The sequence below is a fragment of the Quercus suber genome, unplaced genomic scaffold, assembly GCF_002906115.3.
Source record: "Quercus suber isolate HL8 unplaced genomic scaffold, Cork oak 2.0 scaffold_200, whole genome shotgun sequence".
NCBI classification, from domain to species: domain Eukaryota; kingdom Viridiplantae; phylum Streptophyta; class Magnoliopsida; order Fagales; family Fagaceae; genus Quercus; species Quercus suber.
In genome coordinates this window covers 644,627-658,491 of record NW_027069658.1, presented here as the reverse complement: position 1 = coordinate 658,491, position 13,865 = coordinate 644,627, and the positions used below count along the sequence as shown (strand labels likewise).

Here is a 13,865-nt window from a genome sequence, read left to right as displayed (position 1 = left end):
ATTATGATAAGTTTAGTATAATATTACAAAAAAATGCTCATTTATTTTCTTGGAAAAGATTAATCGACAAATATGATAAATTTAGCACAAATATTACAAACATGTAGTCTATCAGGACAGTCAATAACTACAGCCTTTAAAACACAGGTCATGCGTTCAATTGAGGTCTAATATGGATTGACTAGAGATTAAAATTAAAGCAAACAATAAAAAATTAGGCACAGCTTATTAGATTTCCCAATTAATATCAAACACTTAACTATAACAGATGTAATTTTCATTGAAAGATAAAATCATTTATCCTTCAATGATCAATGCAATCTTGTGTTTGAGTCTAATTGTGGAAGGTAATGTAGAGAATTTCAAGAACTGTACCTAAAATTTCCCCCTTTTTAAAACAGTCCAAGATCCAATAGATCAATCTTCTTAGGACAAGTTTCCTTGCTAATGGGTTGAGTTCCGTAATCATATTCATACTGACCATTTCAACAGAATAATTTGATTCATCCTCCCTTTCAGCTAATTCAGATGTCAAACTCAAACACTCCTTCAGTTTCACCACCACCTCACTCATGGGTGGTCTTTTAGTGGAGGTGGAGAACACACAAACCATTGCTATTTCAATAGCTTTCCAAGCAGAGTTAGCATTGAAATCTCCATGCAACCTTGGATCAACAATATTTTGAATATCTCCTTTATCAAGCATGATTCTCACCCATTGGCTTATGTGAGTGTTTTCATGGGATCTTTCTATCACAGGTCGACCTGTGATTATCTTCGAAAGAACAATTCCAAAGCTATAAACATCACTTTTCTCAGTTAACTTATATGTAATTGAGTACCTGCAAGCCAATGCATGTTATTATTATTATTATTATTATTCTTTTTACTTTCCATTATAACAAGCATGGTTGTGAAACCCGGACCGGACCGTACGGTCCGACCGGAAAAACCGCGAACCTCTCAGTTTTGCGGCTTTTTAGCTTCAAGAACCGTTCTAGGTGAAAAAAGCAGGGACCCGTGCAAACCGTGGTCGGACCGTGCGGTTCTGAGAACCGTGACCGGTTTTTGAGGTTCGGACGGTTTCTTTTTGCTTCAGCTTTTCCGATGAATTTGGGTACACCGGGATGGAGTTATGATAAGATCTGGAAGAAATGAAAAAGAAATGAAAGAACACGAAGAAGAACAAAGATCAGAAGAAGATCTGATTATTTTTGGAGGTGCTTAAGCTTCACTGATTCACAATCTTCGAATCTGCTGCTATATATATATATATATATTAATTAGGAATTGAGAGTATGTTATTGAATTCTAAAATGTGTAGAAGTGGCCTATATACACACAAGATGGACCCAAGATTTCAAGCTAAAAAGAGCTGAAGTATAAGAAAAAATAAAGATGAGTCCAAATAGACATCTATATAGTATTAACAAATAATAAATACACAAAATCATTGTTTATCTACCAACAAAAACAAACAAAAAAAACATATAATAATATTGTTTTTTAATACTAGGCTGGCTAGGATTTTTACTTTTTCTTTTTTTCTTTTAAGTTATAACATTCACCGTAGTTGTCTTAAAAACCTTTTTAACACATCAAAATACTATTTTATCTATTTTAGTTTTACTGCCTCACTTTACAATACATCCAACATTAAATGTTCTATTTTTATCACTTCATTTAAAATAATATAAACAAATTATTAAAATAATAAAGAAAGAGAGAGAATTTGAGTTTTTCATTAAAGNGAACATATCATTTTTCTTAAAAAAATTAATGCATTAGTAATTTATAAGTGCCATGTTGTGGACATGCAACACAATTACACAAATACCATTATATATATATATATATATATTTTTTTTTATTCTAATTATAATATTATTAGATAATATGACAAATTTAATTAATCAACGTAATTTAATATTTCTTAAAGTTATGAATTATGATATAGAAAATACATATGAAAGATATATTTCTTTGTTTCTATAAAGGAATAATAGATCTCTATATTTAATTGCACTATTTTAGTTAATTTTTTTAATATTTGTACAAATTTAATATAATTTTTATGTTTTAAATAATTATTAAATTAATTATGACGTCATCACGGTTTGACCCCGGTTCAACCTCGGTTCGACCTCAAAAACCTTGAACCTCTCCATTTTACGGTTCAATGAACGGTCCGGGTTTCAAAACCTTGATAACAAGTTCAATTCTCAAATTATTTCCATTGGTCGTTAATTGGTACAAGGTTTGTTTCATTTTCTTTATAGAATGGTCACATGCTTTTGTAGATTATAAATACTTTTTTCTTCTTCTTATAATTACTATTGTTTAAGAAAATGAATTAGAAGATGATAAGTAAATTAACAAAAATACTCACTCGGGGTCAAGGTACCCAGGGGTGCCAGCAACACTAAGCGTAGAGACTTGAGTGTCACCATCAGTTGGAAATATTTTGGATAAACCAAAATCAGCTAGTTTGGCCTGTAAATTTTCATTCAACAAGATATTTGTAGTCTTCACATCTCTATGGATTATAGGTGGTTTACAACCATAATGCAAATACTCCAATCCTACATATCATGAATAGTCCAAAATCATATATACAAAAAGATGAAACATTATTTAAAACTGTTAAGCAGATCAACTCATTGGCTCATCGCTAACCTTGTGCTGCGTCCATTGCTATATTAAGCCTTGTTTCCCAACTCAAGATATTAGTATTCTTACCTGCATCCATAAATAAGTGCCTTAGCCTTTCTGGTAGTGTAATTCAATTGAAGTGACCTTGATCTATTGATCATGTGACGATGGAAGTAAGGAATTTTTGAAAGAGAAATTATTTTTCTCTTGCTGATGTTAGATTATGTCCTCCTTGACCCAAGCTCGGTTGAATTGTATTTTGCGTTGTACATGTACCACTAGTGTTAGACTATGCCTGTATATCAGCTGGTATGAACCCATGGGGGGCCCAGGCCCCCCTGGCCCAAATGTTTTTTTTTGTTTACTTATTATATTTTTCATTTTGTAGTTGGGCCTTCCTCTTTCAAAATCTTAGGCCCACTTCTTCTCCAATCAACATAGTCGACTTAACCTAACTAGCAACTATCTAACTAAAAAACTTAACAAAAACAATAAAAGTATCATAATGATAATGTATTTTAGCAATAAAACTATTTTACCACCAAAAAAAAAAAAAAAAACCATGAGTTAGAGAAAAAGTTAAAGATAAATTTTTTTGCAACTATAGTAAATTGGTATAAATACAATATTTTATTAAGATTATCTCTCTTCCTTTAATGAAAAAACTCAAATTCTCTCTCTTTCTTTATTATTTTAATAATTTGTTTATATTATTTTAAATGAAGTGATAAAAAATAGAACATTTAATGTTGGATGTATTGTAAAGTGAGGCAGTAAAACTAAAATAGATAAAATAGTATTTTGATGTGTTAAAAAGGTTTTTAAGACAACTACGGTGAATGTTATAACTTAAAAGAAAAAAAGAAAAAGTAAAAATCCTAGCCAGCCTAGTATTAAAAAACAATATTATTATATGTTTTTTGTTTGTTTGTTTTTGTTGGTAGATAAACAATGATTTTGTGTATTTATTATTTGTTAATACTATATAGATGTCTATTTGGACTCATCTTTATTTTTTTCTTATACTTCAGCTCTTTTTAGCTTGAAATCTTGGGTCCATCTTGTGTGTATATAGGCCACTTCTACACATTTTAGAATTCAATAACATACTCTCAATTCCTAATTAATATATATATATATATATATATTTATTTATTTATTTATATTACTAATTTGTAACTCATGAAATGCAAGGGAAATTTTGAAACTAATATAATTTTTTTTATAAGTAAAATAAAAAATTACATTACATTAAATTTTAAATTTTTTATTCTTTTTTTGGGTTTAAATATTAAATTTGATAATTTTTATATTAAATAGTAGATATTTCTTATGATTGTGTTTGTATATGGAATTATGTTTTATATCACGTGCCTAGATTCTAGTGGAGGCTTTAAATATAGAATGAAAGTTAAATTCAATAACTATGTATTGGAATAATGAAATGTAAAAATATGAGATCTCAAGAGCTTATGAGGTTAAATAGGGATAATTACAGTAAACCCATTTGTGGTATGATCTGTTTTCACTTTATCTACTCGTGGTTTAAAACTTACACTTTGCCCACCTAAACTTCAATCCGTTATCCATTCGTTACCCATCTCACCCTCAAACATTAGAAAAACACATTTTTATTCAAAGTCAGAACATAACACAGATAAAAACATGAACCATTGAATCTTTTACTCACGAGTCCTAGAATCACAAAAATCCCTTGTATTGAGCTGGGGCAAATCTTTTCCAAGGATTTGGGGTTCAAAACCTTTGATATTTTTCACGTCCACCACCTATTCCATGAAATGTCAGACCCAAGTTGAAACAGCAGGAGAAGAAGTTTTAGTCCATCCAAAGGACGCTATTGAAGTTTTCAGGAAATGGGGTTGTAGCGATAATGAAATTTCGAAGTTATTTGTCCGCAGGCCTTCTTTACACAATGCTGAAATTACCCAGCTTCAGTCCAAACTAAACAGACTAAGTGGCTTGGGAATTGGAGCTCTTGACCTTTCATCCATTGTCGCCCCCAGTTTCTTAGTTGTCGAATCAATCATTGTTTTGATGAGAGGCTGGAGTTTTGCAGGACATTGTTTGTGTCAGGGGATGTTCTTGCCAAAGGCATTGCTAGGAATCCTTCACTTTTGACATATGACTTCCACAATACTATCAAGCCAGCTATTGCACTGTATGAAGAGATAGGTGTTTGTAGGGCTCTTGAAGAAAAGATTCAATGGTTCGTGTTTTTGATCCGTGTTATGTTCTGATTTTAAAAAAGAAGGTGTTTTTCTAACGTCTGAGGGTGAGATGGGGTAACGGATGGGTAACAGATTAAAGTTCAGGTGGGCAAAGTATAAAATTTTAAATCACGGGTAGGCAAAGTGAAAACGAGCCACACCACAGGTGGGTTTACTGTAATTATCCCAGTTAAATATAATGAGCTAGTCGTGGAGCCATAAAGAGGCCAAGAGGGGCAGCTCGCCAAGCATGTTGAAATTTTTGAATTTTTTGAATTTTTGTATATGTTAAAATAATATCTATAAACAATACGGTAACAACAACATATAAACCTTAGTCTGAAAATTTGGTATTAGCTATAGATTATTAATGAATAAATTAGGTGGTCCACATGAATTAATTTTTCTCCATTCTATCTTATCTGAAGTCATGCTTTTTGTTACTTTCCTAATTGACATGTTTTTTTTTTTTTTTTTTTGGTTACTTCCACTAAATTTTTTGCTCCCTCACCTTTGATCTACTCACTATTTCTTACTAGTTCATTACTCGCTCTCTTCTGAATATGACAAAGTCATCTCTAGCGACTCTCCCTCATCTTTCCATCAATAGCTTTATCTTTAAATTGTTTTCCTCATTTCGAATTCTATCTTTTTGTTTATTCCCACTTATGCATCTTAACATTCTCATTTTCGCTACACTCATTTTATGAATATATTGCTTCTTAACAACCCCAAATTCAGTACCATAGAGTATAGCTAGCCATATAGTAGTGTTATAAAATTTTTCCTTTAACTTGATAGGTATTCTAAGATCTTATAATATTGCTAATGCACTTCTCCACTTCATCCACCATACTCTTATCTTATGATTCACACCATTTTCAATCTCTCCATCTTTATGGATTATTGATCCCAAAAATCGAAAGTCCTCTCTCTTTAGTATCTCTTGGTTGCCAAGTCTTACCCCACATTTGTCTCTATTTCTAATTTTACTAACCTTACATTCCATGTACTCTATTTTAGTTTTACTTAAACGAAAACCTTTAGATTATAAAGCGTCTCACCAAATTAGCTCACCAAATCTCTAACATGGCATTAGCTTCCACTTTTAGTTTCATCCACTAAAACGAGAACATCTTCAAAAACATACACCAAGGGGTTTCCTCTTGAATCGATTTAGTAATCTCATCCATCTCTAGTGCAAAGAGATATGAGCCTAATGCTAATCCTTGACGCAAATCTATAGTGATAGAAAATTTGATTGTGATTTCTTCACTTGTTCTCGCACTAGTTATAACTTTGTCTTACATATTCTAATCAAGTTAATATATTTTAGTAGAGGAACACATTTTAATGTACGATAGAATCTACAATTTAATTTTTGTAATTTTTGTTATTTTTGGTTTGGGGTATTTATTTCCTTATTTTAAGGTGCTTTTAATATTTTTTTGGGTCAAATTTGGTTCCTATTATGATTATGTATTAACTTGGATTTATTTTGGGATATATTTTCTTATCTGTCATGTTTTACAGAACCTTTAAATAGACTTCCAAGTCTGTAAACATTTAAAAAAAAAAAAAATTATTCAATCAATCTAATGTATTCTTTTGTCTCTTTATTTTCTAGTGGATAAAACTTTTTCTCCTTCAGAATTTAAGGGCACCCGTGGATTCAAGAATTTTTTTTAGAAGCAAACGTGTTTTGTTTCTTATTTTCTAGAAATAGACGTGTTCTATATCTTGTCACTTCTGCACCCCCATCATTTTTTTTTTTGCTCAAAATCAAGCACAAAGCCTCTCTAAGGACCCTATCTTATGCTTTTAAGATCAATGAAAACAATATGAAGATCTTGTCAAGCCTTTCTATATTATTTTTTTCATTAGACGTCTAAGTAAATAAATTCCATGGTAGATAAAAAACCAAATAGATTCTCCAATTTTTTTGTTTCATGTCTTAACTTATATCCAAGCACTCTTTCCTAAAGTTTCATTGTATGATTCATAAGTTTAATTCCACAGTAATTTCTACCATTCCCTCTTGTTATTGTAAATAGGTATTAAGCACTTCTCCTCAATTCACTAGGCATTTTGTTAACACTTAAAATCTTATTGAAAAGATTTGTCAATTAGCATACACCCATATCCAAGCACTTCCAAACCTCAATGGGATTCCATGCATCCGGTCCCATCACTTTTCCCATTTTAATAATTTTTAATGCAATATTTACATTAGTGATCATGATTCTTCGAAAAAAATCTACGGCTTCTATCCTCCATCGGGCTACCCGAATCGCTCCAATCATTTATACCATTTCCATTAAAATGTTTATCAAAATAATTTTTCCATCTCTGTTTAATTTCCTATTCTTTTACAAATACTCTCTGACCTCCATCTTTAATGCCCCGGACACCATTCAAGTCTTATTTTATTATTATTATTTTTTTATTTCTCTTGTTTTAGAAAATTTATAAATATGATTATATCCTTCCTTTGTACCCAATTTGTTATATAAGTTATCACAAGCCTTACATTTAGCCTCTTGGACAATCTTTCCTGTCTCCCTCTTTGTTGCTTTATAACTTTCATATGTAGCATTGTCTCTACATTTAAGTAGTCTTCTATCGCTCTCTCTTTTTGATTTAATTGTTGCTTAGACCTCTGTATTCCACCACCAAGTTTCCTTAGTCAGTCACCCACATCCCTTAGATTCTCCAAGTACATCTATAGCCACTCATTTAATACAATTAGCCATTTTATTCCACATCTTATTAACATCTTCATCTAAATTCCACTTGCCTTCAATAATCATTTTATCTTTAGATACATATTGTTTCACTCCCTTAAAACCCCACCACTTAATCGTTGTTTTTCTTGGTCTAATACTCTTCTTCTCCATTTTCTAATATAAATATCTAGTACCACTACCCTATGTTGAGTGGTTACTCTCTCTCTCTCTCTCTCTCTCTTACCTTACAATCTTTACAACATCTACTATCCACTTTTCAAGTAAGGTTGAAATCTATTTGGTTGAAATTGTTCCACTATGACAAAATTCTATCCCCCATCCTCTTAACCTAAACAACTTCATTTCAAGGCTCTTATCTATGATTATCCCTATCCCATTTCTATTTTTATCTTTTCCTGTATACCATAATTTATATCCTGTATGTTCAATTTCTCTTGATTGCTCACCTACTTACTAAGTTTCCTAAAGAAACATTATGTTTATTCTTCTCCTAATCATTGTATCTACTATTTCCATTAGTTTATTAGTTAAAGATCCTATATTACAAGTACCTATATATACAAACGTTATTATCTTGGACTAACTTCTTTACTTGCGTCCATCAGAGTGTGGGAAATCTTACCCTTTTTTTCACTATACCCGAGAGCCGATCAATGTAGTGGATTGCTTATGGCAAGCATCCTAGCTAACCCCTGCTCAATTTTCACTGCATCCGGGGTCCAATGCAGTGCATTGCTAGTAGGGAACGCCCCTAAAATTTATCTATATTGGATTCATATAATAAGAGTGACTAAATTTTACACTACCTGTCAAGTACTGCAACTTCTCTACTTTACCTGAATTTGGGATTGGCTGTGAATTAAATATATAACACTAAACACAACCACAGACAGAGTTATTTATAAAAAATATCCAAATAAATTATAGATATATATATATATATATATATTGTGTGTGTGTGTGTGTGTGCGCGCGCGCGCGCACATGCGCGTGTGTGTGAAGCGATGATATATATATATATATATATATAGGTTATAGATTAACTATAAAGTGTTTCTGTGTAAAATATAATCATGCATCTCCAAATTTTATTCATTTCTTATTATGCGAATTAGTTTTCCAATTTTTTGATCACTTCTCTATGATTTTCTGATTTATTCTTTTTAGATTAGATGTAGAGTAATTTAATTATATTCATAATGAATATACATGCTAACAATATATGTCCATAAGATGAAGGTCAATCACGCCCCCCACCCCACCTTCCCAAAAGTAATTTTTCTAGCTCTGCCATTTGTCAGCCAAAAGTTTTCAATTTTGTATATAAGTAAGCTAAAAATGTGGAATCTTCAGTAGATACTTTTATTATATGACCAACCTGAAAGATGTGCATCTAAGTCTCCGTTAGCCATGTACTCATAAACAAGCCCCATGTTTGTTCCTTCATAGCAATACCCGACAAGGGTAGTCAAGTTTCTATGATGAACTCGCATAAGAAGTGTCACCTGTGATTCAAGAAGTATCACCTTCATTAATTTAATATTATATTCTATGTATGTATTTGTGTGAAAGCTCAATAAATATGAGACATATTTGCTTGCCTCTGCTTGAAATTGTTGATACCCTTGAGCTGATGACAGAGAAAGAACCTTCACTGCTACTTGAGTATCATTAATATAGCCATGGTAAACATTTCCAAATCCACCTTTACCAAGAATCCTCTCGAAGTTGTTTGTAATTCTTATGAGATCAGCAAATGTAAATTGCCGTTGTATTGACTCTAATGACTCTATCGCCATGGTTGGATGTTGGATTCAGCTGCTATCACAATTGCGAACATCATGAGCATTATATAAGCACATAATTGAGGAGAATGTATTTGTTGTTTACATCGAATATGCGTCTTGTATGTAAATTTATAACCTTTATTCTCATCCTTTTGTTTTCTCCTATGCCCCCACAACACGGCCGCAACAATCAATGAGAGGATGAGCAATCCAACAACTGATGCCACTATTGGTAAAACAACATTGTTCTTGTTTTTGCATGATCCCAATCCACAAACATTTAAATTTGCGTCCACACTAGAGCAGTAAAAAGGATAGCAACGAATTGTAAGTCATTGAATTATAACTTTATATTTATAAATATATATATATATATATATATATTGTTTTAATATGTTCTCTAGAAGAGTTCATGGAAAGGAAAATTATGATGATAACTTTTCTTCATTATCTTTGACAGAAATCATACCTTAATAATAGTGAATTATTCTTTGATTTTTCAATGAGGCCAGTTGGAACTGTACCAGTGAGCTGATTTTTTTCCAAGTTTCTGTATAGGTAGAGTGAAAATCATTTTGCCTTTTCTAACCAAGAAATTTGAAGCGAGTGTCATAAAATTCAACTTACAGGACCCTCAAGAATTGCAATTGAGAAAGAAAATCAGGCACTGATCCAGTGAGACTATTGTTTGATAGATCCCTGAAATACACAAATTTTACATTTGACATTGGTTGTCACAAAAATTGTAACCAAATTTGGTAATCTCCATCAAGATTTTACTTTTTTGATTATGTGAATTGAATATACTTACAAGTATTGTAACATTACGAGATTTGAGATATTAGTAGATATCACACCCACCAATCCACTAGAAGACAAGTTCCTGATTGAATTTACAACTAAATTAAATGATACTACAAAAATAAGTTTCCAAGTCAAAAAGCTTATATAATGGAATAAACTTACAAGGTTGTTACTCTAGAGGGTTTAATACTATCATAGCTACAGTTTAAACCTGCCCATGAGTATGCTCTTGGGAGACACGGATCTCCTTCCCAATTTCTCTGTAGAGCATAAGTCGACTTGATATTTGTGACAGCATCAACTATAACATTTTCATATGCATCCAAATAAGTTCTAAAAAAAAGTAAAGAGAAAATGGGGAATTATACTTTACCACCTTAAACTACACCTCAAATTACAATTTGTATCATAAACTTTTCGAATGCACATTTTGTACCATAAACTATAACCCTTGTTACATTTTGCACCCCGACATTAAGTTTTCCGTTAATTTGGATGGAAGAGTATGACATTATGTGAAATGACCCAATTGCCCCTCTTCTCAATTCATTAAAAACAAAGAATACATTATACTTTATCATCCTAAACTATATTCTTGATTACACTTTGTACCCTATATTTTATATTTTCATCTAAGTTAACCGCAAACTTAACATCAATGTGCAAAGTGTAACAATAGTTATAGTTTATAGTGCAAAACATGCATTCAAAAAGTTTAGAGTGCAAAGTGTAATTTAAGATATAGTTTAAGATGATAAAGTATAATTTTTCTAAAATATAGCCCATGTGTGGAAGAAAACATACCATCTTGTTTGTATGTCCCTGATTGCGAGAGATCTATCACCGAATATATCTCAAATGCATTGATGATGGGTGGCAGTGTTGAATTTTCTATTTTGGAGATTAAAATATCATGTTTGTGGGCTATCTCCAAGTTGGATTTGCTGAACACTGTCAATGTGTGCGAGTATTTTGGAGTAAAGGGTCCATACTCCTGCTTCCCATTTATAGTAATGTTCAATGATCTGGACTGATTAGCTTTGAGTTTTACAACTTCAGAAAAGTGCATGTAAATATAGTATTCGGAAGTTGCGTTCTCTGTATCCCAACTTAATTCCAGAGGTGCGCTGACATTTATTGGAGTGGATGCTGTACTCATGACGACAGATGGTACTTTGTAAGGGTTGTTAGTGGTAGTATGCGAGGTACTTAAATTTGTCCAGTTATTCTTGCTGTAGGGAAACCAAACTCGATCATAAAAGTCATATGGATACCTAAAAAAAACATAGATATTAGTATAAGCTATAAACTACTTGAATTTAGGGGTTTGCATAAGTTGGATTGGTTTAAGTTTGAGGTATTTTTTCAATCTAATCTAACCTTTTTGATTGAGAAAATATCAACTAAACCCAATCATGGTAACTTTAAAAGAGTAGTGGCAGGGGATACTACATTGAGCCTAAAAACAAATGTATCATTAATCACAAATATGCAATTTAAATATTTATTTACAAGGTAGTTGAAATTCATCAATTACATTTACTGTCACATCAATTTATAAGTTTTATAGGGTAAAATTTGTAGTACTTTTATCATTTTTCCTTAAAAGCCAGTCAAACTTGCATTGGATTGTCCTTATAGGGGCAATTTTGTGAGACCTGATAGAAAAAAAATAGGCAAAAATGCAAAACTGACCCTCTAACTTTTAGCTTTTGTCATTTCAGTCTTCTAACTTTCAGTTTTGTCATTTTAGTCCTCTAAGTTTCAATTTTTGTCAATATAGTATTCTGTTAGGTTTCAGTTACTGTTACCGTTTAGTTTGACCATTTTTTTTAAAAAACTAATTTTTGTAATTAAAAGAAAATAAAAAAAGCCTGGAAAAAAAAACATGGAACTTTTTTTTTGTTGCTCGGAAAAATCAGAGCAACAAACCTTAGATCTCCAGCTTTCAGTCAGTTTGGAAAGACGGCTTGACTCCACAAAGCCATCGAGAGCGCCGCCGCTGGCAGAGGTGGCACCGCTCCATGACAGCAGTGTGGTAGGACTAGCTCGCCTAGGCTCGGCCTTCTTCTTCGTGGTGGAGTCACTGTGTCTGGGCGTCGACTTGGAACAACGCTGGCGGACAGTCCAGCCGAGGCGAAGAACAGCCTGAACAGGCTTCGGCAAAGGAGGCTGAGCTTGGAAGAGCCTTAAAAGAAAATCCACCACCACCGTGTCGTCGGTCATGGCCTCCTTGACCCACTCATCGTCACTCATATTCTCACTACGACGTCGTTTCAGGGAGAGAAAAAGAAGAACGAAAATCTTGTTGGTGGTGTTGTATAGCGTGTGTTTGTGTTAAATAATGGAGAGAGAGCAGAGAACGGGAAGGCTGACTGGCTGAGGAAGAAGGCTAAAGGGACCTTCCAATTCCATTTTTTTTTTTTTCCAAGCATTTTTTTTATTTTCTTTTAATTACAATTTTTTTTTTTTTTAAATGGGTCAAACTTAACGGTAGCAGTTACTGAAACCTAACAGAATACTACATTGACAAAAATTGAAACTTAAAGGACTGAAATGACAAAATTGAATGTTAGAGGACTGAAATAACAAAAGCTAAAAGTTAGAGGGTCAGTTTTGCATTTTTGCCAAAAAAATAATAATAAAGGTTTTCATTAATTTTTTTTTAAGATAATTATTTAATAAATAATTACAATTTATACAATTGGGTCTAATTCTCAATTTTCATTGAGACTAAGTGTCAAAATATCAAAAAATATTAAAAAAATAACTTAAACTAATCCCAAAATCCAAAATAAATCACAATAACAAATTTAAAATCCATGTACTTTTAAAAATATTAATAACATGGTTGCATTAGGTTAGTTGTGTTGAAATTTATTCTCAACCATACACAATTAATCCAAGCTTCACAACTATTTTTGAACCCAACCCAACCCATCAACCCATGAAAATCCGACCCGAGTCATCAAATTGGATTGGACAAAATCAAGATTTCAATACTGGAGGCAAAATTAAAAAACAATATTTAAAGTAAAATTAATCTAAATATATTAATTGATATTAATAACAAAATAATTAATATATATTAAATGGAACACATGGTGTAAAATTAAGAATCCAATTAAAATCTAATTGAATTTTCTTTAAACTTTGGCTATTAATATATATAGATAACTCTTTCTCAAAATATATATATATATATATATAGATAACCCACCTGTAGCCGTATGATATACTGGAGCTCATACATGTCCCATCTCAAACTAATTTACAAGTATGTCTTGTAAACACGGCCTTGGGATGCCATTTATATCAGCAATAGAGCTAAGGCCATTAAATAGTTCGACGTATTTATCAAATTTTGGATCATTGGCACTCGTCGCTCGCTTGGATGTTGGTTCCAGTATATCATACGGCTACAGGTGGGTTATCTATATATATATATATATATATTTTGAGAAAGAGTTATCTATATATATTNTCTATGCTAATGAAGCCTGAGACAAATAGACAGAATAATACCTTAGGTATTTGGTTAGCTAATAATCAAAACCATACTGTACTGATATTCCAAGATTTATATTACCATACCTGACTGATTCTGGCCATGAACTAGATGTATAAAAACAAAACCACCAAGAAAA

The 13,865-nt window shown here is 31.9% G+C and overlaps 1 protein-coding gene and 1 pseudogene across 1 annotated transcript; both read right to left on the bottom strand.

The window, feature by feature from the left end:
* Positions 1-46: 46 nt before the first annotated feature.
* On the bottom strand, positions 47-11,635 carry LOC112015857 (LRR receptor-like serine/threonine-protein kinase IOS1; annotated as a pseudogene).
* A 196-nt stretch (positions 11,636-11,831) lies between these two features.
* Positions 11,832-12,474, bottom strand: LOC136069964 (uncharacterized). Its single transcript, XM_065779141.1, has 2 exons — positions 12,151-12,474; positions 11,832-11,876 (listed from the first exon to the last, which is right to left on the bottom strand). The coding sequence occupies exons 1-2, from the start codon at positions 12,472-12,474 to the stop codon at positions 11,832-11,834; spliced, it is 369 nt and encodes a 122-aa protein (XP_065635213.1).
* Between the last annotated feature and the right edge of the window lie 1,391 nt (positions 12,475-13,865).

Bases quoted from the DNA above. Each gene is read 5' to 3' on its own strand.
- LOC136069964 (XM_065779141.1), bottom strand. From the start codon at position 12,474: ATGAGTGACGATGAGTGGGTCAAGGAGGCCATGACCGACGACACGGTG. The intron at 11,877-12,150 runs GTTTGTTGCTCT...TTTTTCTATCAG, and splicing joins CTGAAAGCTGGAGATCTAAG to GTCTCACAAAATTGCCCCTA.